The sequence below is a fragment of the Pteropus medius genome, unplaced genomic scaffold, assembly GCF_902729225.1.
Source record: "Pteropus medius unplaced genomic scaffold, Ma_sr-lr_union100, whole genome shotgun sequence".
Classification (NCBI taxonomy): domain Eukaryota; kingdom Metazoa; phylum Chordata; class Mammalia; order Chiroptera; family Pteropodidae; genus Pteropus; species Pteropus medius.
The window spans coordinates 11,074,948-11,088,014 of NW_024349804.1; the positions used below are offsets into that span (position 1 = coordinate 11,074,948).

A 13,067-nucleotide genomic window follows, 5' to 3' on the forward strand; every position below is an offset into this window, starting at 1 on the left:
TCCCACAGCCATGGGGGAGAGAGCCAGGTGCTCCGCAGCCAGGTGCCCCGCATCTGCCGTGTGCATTTTAGCCATTCCGATGAGTGAGATGGGCTACTGTGTGTGTGTTTTATTTTCTTGTGAAACAATCACAAAGAAAAGTTCACAGTACAAAGAACCCTTTCTCCCGAGCAGAAGCAGCCGACCTGACGCCCCTGACCTCTGATGTCTTAGTATTCTCTAAACACTAGGGCACTCTGCGACACAACCAGAATATGACCCTCAAAATCAGGAAACTCACATCCATGAACTACTCCCATCCTTTCCCCACGCCCCATTCTATTCTGACCAGTTATCGCAATAATCCGGTTTAGGATCACATTGCGTCCGACATCATTTCCTTAGTCTCCTTCAGTCCAGAAGGGTTCTTCAGTCTTCCCTTGAGTTTTGCGACTTTGGTACATAATAATGTGCCAGTTCCTCTATATTACAGTGGCCCCCAACCTTTGTGGCACCAGGGGCCAGTGCTGCTATGAGCATCTATTGACTGATGGTCTGAGGCGGAGCTGAGGCGGTGATGCTGGCGCTGGGGAGCAGCTGCAGATACAGATGAAGCTTCGCCCGCCTGCCCGCCCGCCACTCACCTCCTGCTGTGCGGCCCGGTTCCTAACAGGCCACAGGCTACTACTGGTCTGCGGCCCGGAGATTGGGGACCCCTGCTCTATAAGACACCCTTCAATTTGCCTTTGTCTGCCCTTTGCTTGTGGTTGGATTCAGGTTAAGCATCTTTGGTATTAAAAAATAAGTGAAACTCTTCACATTCTTCTTGGATCCTGTCAGGTTGTGTGACTTCACTGTGATCACTCGATTAAGGGTGGTGGCTGCCAGGCTTCCCCACAGTAGAGCAACTCCTTCCCCCTCTGTCATTAATCAGGACAGAGGAGAGAGTGCTTTGACACTATGGAACCGTCAATTTCAAGCTCTCCATTTATTCATTTATTTATTTCTATCTACATGGGTTCATGATGTCCTATTTTAATCAATGGGTTATAATCTGCTACTATCATTTATTTTAATGCTCAAATTGTCTCCAGCTCGGCCAGCAGAAGCCCCTTCAAAAGGCTTTGTGTCCCTTTTGCATGTCCTATCATTTTATGAGCCCTTCCTCGTTTTCCAGGACAACGAAATGTCCCAGGCTCATTTTACACTCTCCCTGCCCCAGAGTCAGTCACTTCTCCAAGGAGTCATGGCTCCTGGAAGCTGAAACTGCTTTTCAGAAGCCAAGATCTGAGTGTGAAGTCTGCTTATTGCTGCTGGAGTGTCACTGCTTCCAGGCCCTCTCAGTGGACAGTGCCAGAAACATACGGATTCGTCTGCATACCTATACATACACACGCATTTGTAACCATATTCATTTTTATATCACCAGGTAAACTGCAAACCATGAGCTCGCACCAGTATCTTTAACTACAATTCAACCCCACAGGGCTCATTCTGGCTTCTTCCCCTTCACATATCCATCGTCCTGAGATATCTGCTTACTGGATCAGCCCCTCTGTGTATAAGCAACCCGCCATCTCCACTGCCACCCCTCCCTGCTCCGGGGAACTCGCCCCGTCACCATGCACACCCACCGTGCTCCGCCCCACACCTCAGCTGCACGACTGAATCGACTGAATCGTCCGCAAAGGGGAAGGGCTTAACTGGCTTTAAATAAAGGGCTTCTTCAATGTCTGTCGTCCTTTGTGCCCAGAGTAGCTAGTGTGCCAGTTTTCAATTTTAGGTGAAGAGAAGGCTGCAATGCAGCAGACTTGGACAAAGTTGAGTGCTTTTTTTTTTTAAATGATAAAAACAGATCTAATTATACACAGAATGTCTACTGAAATCCCTCAGGAAAATTACAAATTATCTAGTTGAAGGCGATTTGAAAAAAACCCATTTTTAAAATCATCAAAAAGATCAGTTTATGCCCCATGATTTATTTAAATTAATTTCTCTTACTGAAGGCTGAACATTTCATAACTGCAATCAACACAGTTTCTACCTGGCCACCATCTGTTTTCCAGGTCCCTTATTTGAAAAATCTTGGGATTTTATTTAAAATTTTAAAAGAACAAAAGGAGAAAGAAAAGAGGAAGAGAAACAGAGTTTTTCAGTTTTGGAACAAGAAACTATATGGGAGAGATTCTTTGCAAATCTTAAGGAAAGCCCTACACAAATATTAGAGAAAAATAATTCATATTCCAGGTGCAGCTCTGATATTTCTTTTACATTCCCAATAAAGGCTCTAGGGAGAAAGAAGACATACTTGACATGTAATATGGTAGTACTGTAATTTAGAAAGTGGCTTCCAACTTAGGTGTCCACTCAGGAGCAGGTACTGTGTGCTCCCACGGAGCAAGAAGCGTCTCACGCTGCCGTGATTAAGCCACCTGCACCATCGTCCACTCACTTGCGGCAGGTGTTTACTGGGTACACACCAGACACTAGGTGGTTTTCAGGTCAGTGCTTCTCAAAGTGTGGTCCGTGAACCAGACCGCAAACAGTCAGCAGGCTGCTAGGAGGCAGGTGTGGCATTGAAGAGGAGCACTTAGAACATCTACACGACCTGACACTACCCCCGAGTCAGTGGCCTCGTCTCCTGAGCAGGGTCCAGCCCAGGTCAGGCGTCATCGAACTACTGTGGCGGGTCACCTGACGGGGGAACCCGTCCTGCACGGTGGGAAACACACATCGGTCTGTGACGGACGGCAAAGAATGCACAACGAAAGACAGCCCTTCGCCTCGGAGAGCCTGCCTTCACCAGGGGCCGGCACGCTTCTCACGAAAAAGGCCCGATGGTAAATATTTTAGGCTTTGTAAACCGCATGTGGTTTCTATCTTGTATTCCTTTTTCCTTTTGTTTTGCAAACCTTTAAAAATATAAAAGGGCTAGATTTGGCCCACGGGTCAGTCTGCTGACCCCTTTTGTAGATGTGAGTAAGACCACTGTTCTGGGTACTGAAAAAGACAAGGTCAGGGGCAGGGGACCTGGACAGGGCACGGACTTTCCACTATAGGACGAATGAGGTCTGGGGACCTGACGCACAGCATGGTGTCCACAGTTGCCAACACCGCATCACACAACGCGAGGGACCAGGGACCTCGCCACCTGGAAACCGTTCTCAGGGCAGCACTTACTCGGGGGACCAGCTTTCCTCAGAACAGCATAGCCAATTCTCACCTCTTCTGTCCTTTAGGATTCACAGCAGGGCGCACTAACGTCTGGTAATTCCCTTCAAGCTACTGTGACAAATTTGGCAGGTGCTGTAATGCGGCCCGTCCCCTGCCTGCTGTTCCATGAGCCACCCGGTGCTAGAAGAAACCGCTGTCTCTCGGGCAGGTATGGCTGTCTCTCGGGAGGGTATGGCTTATCCTTCTCCATTCTCCCTCGGGACAATCTCCCTCGGGACGTCTGCACTCCTAAGAGCATCGTGTAACAGCACAAGTGATGAGTTCCAACGATGGGCTGACGACCAGCAGGCCATAAAACACGGCTGGTCACGGGCAGTACAGAATCGGCAGCCTGCCGCTTGCTGAGAAAGAAAAGGCTACTCGGAGGGAAAGGCCTCGTATTTTAAGTGTGGACTTCTACAAAGTTTATTCTGTCTCCACAGAACTAGCAGAAAAGGCTATCAGTGGTTAATTCTGATTTCCGGATTGCCACCTTTAACCGCTTCCCCAAGAAAAAGCCAATGCTACACAATCTGATTACTTTCTGGAAAGGGGAAATATCTGACCAATTCAGATGTTTTTCAACTAGAGTATGTGCCCAGGAAGACACCTGGGGGTTATTTCAACTTAAGTCATAATCAAATATTAGTGCTTTACAGTGGCCAGGAAGATAAAGGGCATATTTCAAACCCTTTGAGATGACAAGGCCACCTGTGCCGATGTTGTGTCCAATAGTGGCCCACAGCCTTTCCAGTTTATAAGCTGTCACTGTCTAGTCCTGAGGAGCCAGGAAGGACCGACTCTGCCCATTCCTTCCTCCACCCAAGAGCTACTAATTGAGCACCTACTCTGTGGCCACCAAGGCACCGGGACTACAGAGACGAGACCCCAGTGATAGTTACCAGCGTCCCTCATGTCCAGCTCAAGGCCACTAGCAGCAGGTGTCGCCATCGACTCATGCGGGGTCGCGGGGCGGGTGAAACGCGTCACATTTCACAACGGCGCCACCCTGAGAAAACAGTCACGATGGGAAGAGCGCAGAAACACCAGCTGAGGCTGCTCCTGGCAGATAAGCAAAGCACTTCCACCCGGTTCGGAGTAAGAGCCCTTCAGAATGACAGATGAGCATGAGGCCACCGCGCTGCGAAATGAATACCCGCACAGAACGCCTTTCTTCTTAAACGGTGAAGCGACCTAAGCAATCAGACTGCTCCTTAACCAACAAACATCCTTTTCTTTCACCAAGAACAAAACAAATATGATAGTAGCAAGAAACGTCATAAAACATGAGTGCCTGGGTTTCTCGAGTCTATTTTAGAAGAAATAGTTTTAGCTATAACCATTACCAATCTAAAAATAAAAACAAAAACAAAGAACCCAGCCAATCAACTCGACAATGAATAAACTCTACTTAAAATGTGTCATTTAGGAAATGTGTCATTCACTCATTCAACAATCCTTAATGGGGGCTTCCCCAGACGTAGGCGGGCCTCGTGCTGTGTAACGGGGTGGGCTGGGCTGGTGACGGCAGCTCCCGCAGGGTGTACGTGCTACCCCTGACCATGACAGTGTGCAGGGACCCACAGAAGAAGGAGCCACCATATGACACGGCCTACGGCAGTGGTAGCCCTCATAGAGCAGGTGACACCTTCACTGGGGCGGGAAGGGTAACGGGGGTTTGCCAGATGGACGGGGAGGGACAGAGACTTCACATGAAGGGCGTTCAGGACAGAGAACTCAGCGAGAATTGGCATCAGAGCCTCGAGGAACTAGCCCCTTCAGAACCCAAGTAGTCGAGTGTGGCTGGAGCATAAATCCAAGGGCTGCAGTCCAGCCGTCATGGGCCTCGAGTGCGTGCTGCGAAGTTGAGCCTTCGTAGGACATGGATGCGAAGAAGTGACAAAGTTCTGTTTGGCAGGTCCACTCTGGAGCAAGGCGAGCAAAGCACGGAAGGGGGCTGGGTGCACTGAGGAGGGTCATGCAGTTATCTCCTTCAAGGTCCTTTGCTCAGAGTAACTGGCACAGGGCAGCCACGTGGCAGGAGACGAGGCTGGGCTGCACTGTCTAAATGAGAACAATTCCCGTCTGACCGATCCTAATTTGTCAAAGCCTCTGCTGAGAACCAGGGACTGTGGAGGCGGCGGCAAAACCTCTTCTTGCTTTATTTGGGGTACTTGTTCAGTTTACTTGGGTTACTTGTTCAGTCTCAAGTGCTGGGGCCTGCCCGCAGCAAGAAAGCAGACTGGCATCTCTCCCTCGGCGGGCAAGACCCAGTGTCCAGTCGTCTCGATGGCAGGTGGCACGCCCTTGGAGGCCCGCCTTCCCCTCCGGGACCCACCGCTCAGGCTGCCCACACTCCTCCTCCAGCGCGCACCGCCCCCTCCCTCTCTCACACGTCCCCAGCGGCTGTGCCTTCAGCAGCCAGGACGAGGCCCTCGCCTGGGATACCCGCCCTATTGCCCTGGGGTTCAAGCTTTCCCCGCACGCTGTGGTGCCAGGCCCGCCCTCCCGCTCTGTGAGCCCCAGTTTCCTGGGGGTGCTGCTATTTATTAACAGACTGCTGTGAGGCGTGAATGGGATCAATTGACACACTGCCTGGCACATGGTAAATGCTTAACAGTAGATACGAGTACACGTTAACGTAGAGTAACCATTCGCTACCTGTTTCACCTGTATTGACTCATTTTGTGCCATCCAACAAGGTATTACGTATTTTTCCATTTTCCATACTGAGGAAACTAAGGCACAGAGGAGTCAAGCAACCTTCCCAAAGCCACACAGCTCGTAAGCAGCAGGGCCAGGATTCGAACACAGGCTGTCTGGCCGCAGAGTCTGTGCGCGGAGGCACGAGGCAAGGCTCCTCGCAGTAGCATTTTCCCCTCTAAACTCGCTGCTGGCCTCACCAATGACGACATGTCCCGGCTGAGCTGGCTAATTCTTCATGTTTACGTAGCACCCGACCCATCTCTTGCTGCTCCCTGCCTGTGCTCTCGGGGCCTTGCGTAGAAAGTGGTTTTGCTGACAGATAACTTCGCTCACCCACTTACTGTCTCCCATAAACACTTCTATTGGCTGGTGTTTGCAATTTCAAAGCTGTTTCATGAACGTGCAGACACGTTAACACAGCAGGCCTGAGACTGCTCTCCCTAGCGAGAACTTTGTCACTTGGCCTGGGGCTGCTGTCTGGGCCCCTGGACTTGGTTCCCAGCCCCCAGCTGCCGGAGGGGCATACTGTGCCCGAACCGTGCAAACACTGTGGCTCATGCTGACCTCCGCTTTCTTCTGGGGCCTGGAGGTTCGGTTCACGCCAGGCAGCAGGTGCCTGTGTGACCGCCCCACGAAAATCCCCGAGCGGTAGGTCTCTAATGAGCTTCCTGGTGGACATTTCACACAGGTCGGCACAACTCCACTGGAGAGGACTCTGGACATATGTGCCTTCTCCCTCTGCTGTTGGCTTTGTACCCTGTCCCTGCTAATAAGTCACAGCCATGAGGAGGGTTTATGCTGAGTCCTGTAAATCCTCCTAGCAGAGCGCCAAACACAATAAGAATTCAGAAAATGTAGTCCCGAACAGTACGTACTGTTATCTTCAAAGAGAACACTCCAAAATCTTTCCACAAGGGCCGGGGCCTGGACCCAGCTCTCCATGTTCATTTAGGGTCCAATCTCGGGCTGGCCGAGTGGCTGTGAGGACAGCAGCTCTGAGGACCCGGTCCTCGTGCTCTAGAAGCTGGCGCACGGCCCAGTGGGGAGGACAGATGGGGGAACTGACAGGTGCCGGCTCCGCTGTGGCCTGGCTGTGTGGCCCTAGGCACGTCATTTTACCTGCAGGGGCTTCAGTGTCCTCACCTGCAAAGGGGGCTCGCGACAGTATATGCACAAAATGGGGGTTGGGCGCTGAAGTGGGGTGCGTACCGGGAGCAGCTGGCGTGCAGGGAGCATGGGCAGGAGGGAAGAGCGTGTCACAGCTGCCTGAGGAAGGCGTCCCGGGGAGCACTGCTGGCTGCGCACCAGCCCCCACCCCAGAACGCGCTCAGACACGGCAGGGAGGGAACATGGGGGGCGGAGAGACCCAGGTAAAGTGGCTAAAACTGCCAGCCCCAGAGGGTTATGAGACGACAGAGGGACCAGGAGCCCGGGCGCAGGCCGCAGCTGTGCTACCACTTGGCGGCGGGCCTCGGGCGAGCCCACTGACTGCCCAAGCCGCAGCCTCCCCGCCTGTAACATGAGGGTAAAAGCCACCTGCTCCGTGGGGTTGTCGTGAGCGAATGAAGCCGCTGGCACAGGGCCTGACACACGGTCAGTGCTGAACAAACACGATTCCAGCATCTGGTGGAGAAATCCCAGCCGGGCACACCGTGCAGCTTCGGCGCTCCGGATCAGTATCATTACTACTACTAACACGCGTTAAGGAACCCGAGAGAGACAATACTTACAATCTCTTCTTATCCACCACGCGTTTAACTCGGATGGCTCTTTGTTCTGAGTAAAGTCTACACACTCCTGTTGCAGGGGAAACACCAGAACACAGACCGTTTAAAACCGCTTCCAGGCAAAGGTAGCATTAAACATAACGCGACACTGTGGCCTTCGGCTAGCGAAGCTCTACTTTGCACCACGGCTACCGTGAAATGCCACATTCGACCTTTAAGCTAAAGTGCAATACTTTTTAAGTAATCTTCGACGAAATCCACGACGGCGGTCCTGTGCTCCTTCACTTGCTGGGAGGGTATGTCCTTGTGGGCTGCAAGAGAGAAGGACAGCGCTCAGCTCCCCGTGCCAATGGCAGCCTCCTCACAACGGGTTCTTACTGAAATTACTGTTTCAAATGCATCTGGAAAACGAGTCTGGTGTCAGTGACATTACATTTTCAAAACAGCAGGCTTTACGAGATGGACATAGAGCCTGGAGAAAACCCACAGCCGCGCCGTTCCAGGGGCCTGGCTACACGGAGCGACCGTGTGCGGGGCGGCCCACTTCTTGAGAGCCGGCCTGGTTTGTGTTAATGGGATCTGAGGCTCAAGCTGACCTTCAGGTGACATGTTCAAGTCACACTCAAGCCACACACTCCTCTTGCCTGGGCCGGTGCTGTTGCTCGGCTTGGAATGCCCCGTCCGCTGCCTTCAGCCACTCACATTCGGGGGCCTCACACTGTGTCAGAGCCCCCTCCTCCAGGAAGCCTTCCGTGGCTCCTAGCCCCAAGGACGCCCTTATTTTGCACACCGTGGCATCACCTAAGAGTCGAGGCCATTTATTTTGCTAGACAGCTGTCGTTTATTGAGAGGCTGGGTGCGTCCTGTGCACAGGCACCTGCTACTGCGTTACATGTAGCACTGCTAAGAATCCAAAGGACCCACAAGCAATTACGATCACGCCTGTTTTACATATGAGGAAACCAAGGTTCAGGGTCTATGTGTAACGCAAGGCCACAGGCTTTGGCACTTAACTGCTGGCAGCACAAACGTCCGTGGGCCTTCCCTCGGGTGTCCCCGTGAATGAAGGGCGGGGCCTTGGCCACCTGTGGGCCACGGGAGGGCCGCACCCCCATCACTCTCCCCGTGGTCCTTCGGGCTCTGCCGGAACTTCTCGACTGTGTCAAGGGCACAGGAGCAACTGGCCACTCTGAGCCCTACGCTATTTCACGCGCTCTGTACCTGCCTGAGCAAATCAGAAAAGAAGCGAGGAGGAGACACGACTTGGGAACCATGTCGGTGCCTCAGTTGGAATTAAACGTCCCTGAACGAGAGCTGAAGCAATGCTAAGCATGCTACGGGAATCCGATTTCACAGCAGCCCTGAGAGGGACACGCTGCAATGCTCTCCACTTCACAGATGCAGGGACCGAGGCCCAGCGCAGTTAAGTGACCTGCTTGCAGCCACGTGGCTAGAACCCAGGAGACCTGGGGCGGGTACCGCAGCAACCAGGGCCCTGGAGCCTTCCTCTTGCCCACGAGAGTGCATTACCATCGTGCACTGCGAGGGCACGGGCAGAGAGCTTACGTCACCCTCTCTCTCCCCTGCTGCCCACATGCCAGCGGGGCCCAGGCAGGCACGCGCGCACACGGGCTCACGCACACACATGCAGTTTGTCTGTTCTCAGTTCTGTCTGGAGAGGTCTTTTCTTCCTCCTTCCTCCCATTTATTTAACTTGAATCATGGCCTTTTCATTAGTTTTAACAGCTTCAGCTAAAACAATGACCAGGAAAAGGGGGATTTTAAAGTTTTAAAACCCGAACCGAAGTAAGAACACAGACAGGGAGCCTTCGCTGGCTGTGCCACGAGAGCCCGGGCGCCGAGCGGAGCCGCGGGCGTCCGCGTCCCTGGAGCGCCTCACCTTGACCTCGCAGCTGCTGGATTGCTTCTGAGCAGGTCCTCATGAAGGTCTGGGCGTCCTGGTCTATCTGGTCTCGTTCCGTGTCTGTCATCCTCCCATACTCGGACACGATATGGCTGCGAAGGGGGGCGGGGGGGGAGAGAGACAAAATGAAACGAGCAAAGGGCAGCGAGCGTCTGAGCGGGGTGTGCAGGGACACACGGCTTCCCTGTGGCAGTGACACTGAAGCTGACACTGATCGGATGAGGAGCAGCTGCCGGGCTGACAGGTGGGAGAATGGTCCAGACAGGGCAACCAGTACTTGAAAAGGCTGTCAGGCAGGAGAAGCTTCCTGCGGAGACCAAACGGGGCAGGCGCGTCCGGACAGCGAGCGAGCGAGCGGGGCGCGGAGAGGCCGTGTCAGGCGTGGCGGCTTTGACTCGGCGCGACAAGGCAGGATAGGGACAGACGGAGACGTGCCCTGGGACCGCCCGGGTGCCACCCGGAGAATGACACCGGGCAGTACTGGGAGGCTCCTCGGAGGCTCGTGAGAAGTCACTTTCCCCACGTCGACAAGCAGTCTTCGAAAATCACAATAAAGGAGCTTTGAGAAACACATTTCGTTTCCCCTGAAGTCACTGAGCTAGTGGGGGTGCTCGCTTTCAGTAGCGCAGCACCCCGAAACTCAGCATATGGTGGCGGTATCTCCCCGCTCACCCTCCTGATGCCCAGGCGGGTACGGCAGCTTTGTCACTGGCACTGATGCCGTTTGCCTAATCAAACGCTGGACATTACAGCGGAAATCAGCATGACCGACTATCAAGTCACAGGGAACTCAGAACACGTAGAGACTCAAATCATTCCATTCCCCCCGCCAGCCCCCGCCCTCACTGATACTACTTGGCCCCGGATCCCCACCTTCCCACATGACCCATTGCTTCCCCTTGCCACATACATAGCTCACTGCACTCAGGCTGACTCCCTGTCTGTCTTCCCCCTGCGTGTTACGCCCTATACAGTGCTCTCCCGACAGGCATCATGACCTCCTCCCAAACAGCCCTCTAGTGCTGACTTCCCTTTTATACCTTCTCTTCATGCTGTGCAATCACCTAAATACAGAATAGTCTCTGGAGTCTCAGGCCTTCTCAGGCAAAACTTTAAAAGGCTGAACAGATCTCTCCGAGTCCTAACCTTCTGCTGCCTTACAGCCTCTGCCCCCCCCCCCCCCCCCCCCCCCCCCCCCCCCCCCCCCCCCCCCCCCCCCCCCCCCCCCCCCCCCCCCCCCCCCTTCTGGTCTCTCCTGAGCATGCCGTATCCCTTCATTAGGTAATGGGTGTCCCCAGGACTGACAAAGAAAAGGCATGGGTGTGGGGCACTGGTGGTGTGCCGATAACCATTTTGATCATGGCTGTTCTCTTTTTTCGTGTATGGATTTTAATTTACTTATCTGGTCCTTGCAGCCCATGCATGCACACAAACACCACCCCACACAAACGTCAGCCCCTGTGGCCGGGCCGAGGGTTCAAAGTTGAACAGGGCTCATTTCTGACCCCCACACGACAGGGGAGGCCGACACAGAAACAGGGAGCATGAGGAACGGCGGTGACGGTGCTGGTCTGGAAGTGGACGGTGGGGCCCGGGGGGTAGTGGCCAGTTGGTGGCGGGGAGGTACCAGGCAGGCAGCGAGGAAGACATGCCACAAGGAGAGCCAGAGACCTGCGGGTCCTGGCTGGAATGACCACAGCAGGTGGGGTCCCCACCAGGGCACGTCTGAGAAACAGGAAAACAGGAGTAAACCGGTGGCCCCTGCGAACCGAGCGTCCTTGCTTCGGCCTCTGGGGCCCCTGAATTACATCAAGGGACAGCACAGCATATGCACATGTGCATGCGTGTATCACAGATGTACTCAATATGTCCGCCTGTGTCCCCACTATTTTTCGAAAGAACGTAAATGGTATGATGATGAATAAGTACACCTCCATCTAAAATGCTCACTGAATCGCACATGGCTGCTTTTCTAGTATCGACAGCTTTCCCCAAAACACAACAATCATATAAAAGACAAATATTCCTCTATCACTGGAAAGGAGCCTTGCAGTACAGAAGCTGGGGACCGCTTACTTAGCCGACTGGAGGATTTTAAACAGAGGGACCTGCATTTTGCATGGGTTCCTCATGGCGGCTGGCCTGCAGACAGATGACACTCCAGTGCAGCGTCCGGGGAGAGATGACGAAAGCCTGGGCTGAGACCTCGTCAGGGGAGAGAGGAGGCACAGCCTGAGACACATGTAATAGGTGACGTGACCGGCAGGGCGTGGACATAAATGAGGAGAAGCCTAGGATACAGAGCACGGACGATGACACAGGTGTGGAAGGAAAGGGGTAGGTGCTGGCCAAAGATAGCACCCCAAGTTCAGAACGTGTCAGATGAGGAGATGGAGCAACCCGAAGAAGGGTTCGGGCTCTTATTTTTCTGGGACATTTTAAGAACAGCACTAGAGATATAATGAGCATTAGAAACAAATTCATCAAAAGTAATGAATGCTTGCTGGTGACAGATTCCCAAATTAAGTATCACAATAACAAAATTCTCATGATTTTGAAAAGGTTAACTATCTGAGCAATAATTCCAAAAAATATATTCTCATAGGATGTGCATACATAAATTTATCAAGCTTTAATTTTATTTCCTTTATGATGTAAGAGGAATAATTTTATTACAGATCTCAATGCATCTAAGTATTAGATTCAGTTAAAAGAGACTGTTAGGTATAGGTTTGGATTAGCCAATTTACTTCAGGAAGAAAGGAGAAAAAAGTGGATAGTTTATTTACTGGTTCAGAAATTTAAAGGAATATTTGCTTATTATTTCATTGATTAGAATATTAAGGAAGTTCAAAATCACAAAATACCATTATTTGCCTGTTGATTTAATATGCAACTAGATATTTCCTGAGGATAGAGAGGAGAGAATACTATATTATTTTACACTCTGTTCATAAGCTACTGAAAAGGTATGGACAAAAGTTAAAGACTACAATCTTATTTTTACTATAAATAGTAACAGATTAACATCACAGCGTGTACTGGGCATATACTATGGGCAAGGTCCTATACAATGCTATTGCCCACAGTATATGCGCAATACACGTTATAAAATTAAACTGTTACTATCTACAGACATAAAATATAGACTCTGCTCTCAATAAACTATATAACAGGCAAGAACCGCAGGTTTGTGTACGTGCTACATCATAGGACAGAGGCTAACAGTTATGCAACTATGTAACATCTTCCATGCATTAACACTGCCCATTGTTCTAAGTCTTTCAGGTATATTCACCCACTTAATACTCGAAATTCTATGAGGTAGGTACTATTATAATTTCCATTTTACACGCGATGCAACTATGACACAGAGAGGTTAAGTAACTTGCCAAGGTCACACAGCAAGTAATTAGCAGAGTTGGGATTTGAAGCAAGGCACCCCAGCTCTGGGGTCCATACTCCTTACCACCAGCCAGGGGACCGCTCGCGTCATAATAGGTAGGGGGGCGTTCAGA

The 13,067-nt window shown here is 51.9% G+C and overlaps 1 protein-coding gene across 7 annotated transcripts in view; it reads right to left on the bottom strand.

Annotated features, from left to right (window-relative positions):
- STX18 (syntaxin 18) overlaps positions 1-13,067 on the bottom strand; it is a 103,171-nt gene that overhangs the window by 19,140 nt on the left and 70,964 nt on the right. For all 7 annotated transcript variants that reach the window (XM_039838199.1, XM_039838201.1, XM_039838198.1 and 4 more), the window contains 3 exons: positions 9,526-9,641; positions 7,859-7,936; positions 7,629-7,695 (listed from right to left, as the gene is read on the bottom strand). In XM_039838199.1, coding sequence (XP_039694133.1) covers positions 7,629-7,695; positions 7,859-7,936; positions 9,526-9,641 — 261 coding nt within the window. The remainder of the gene's footprint in view (positions 1-7,628; positions 7,696-7,858; positions 7,937-9,525; positions 9,642-13,067) is intronic.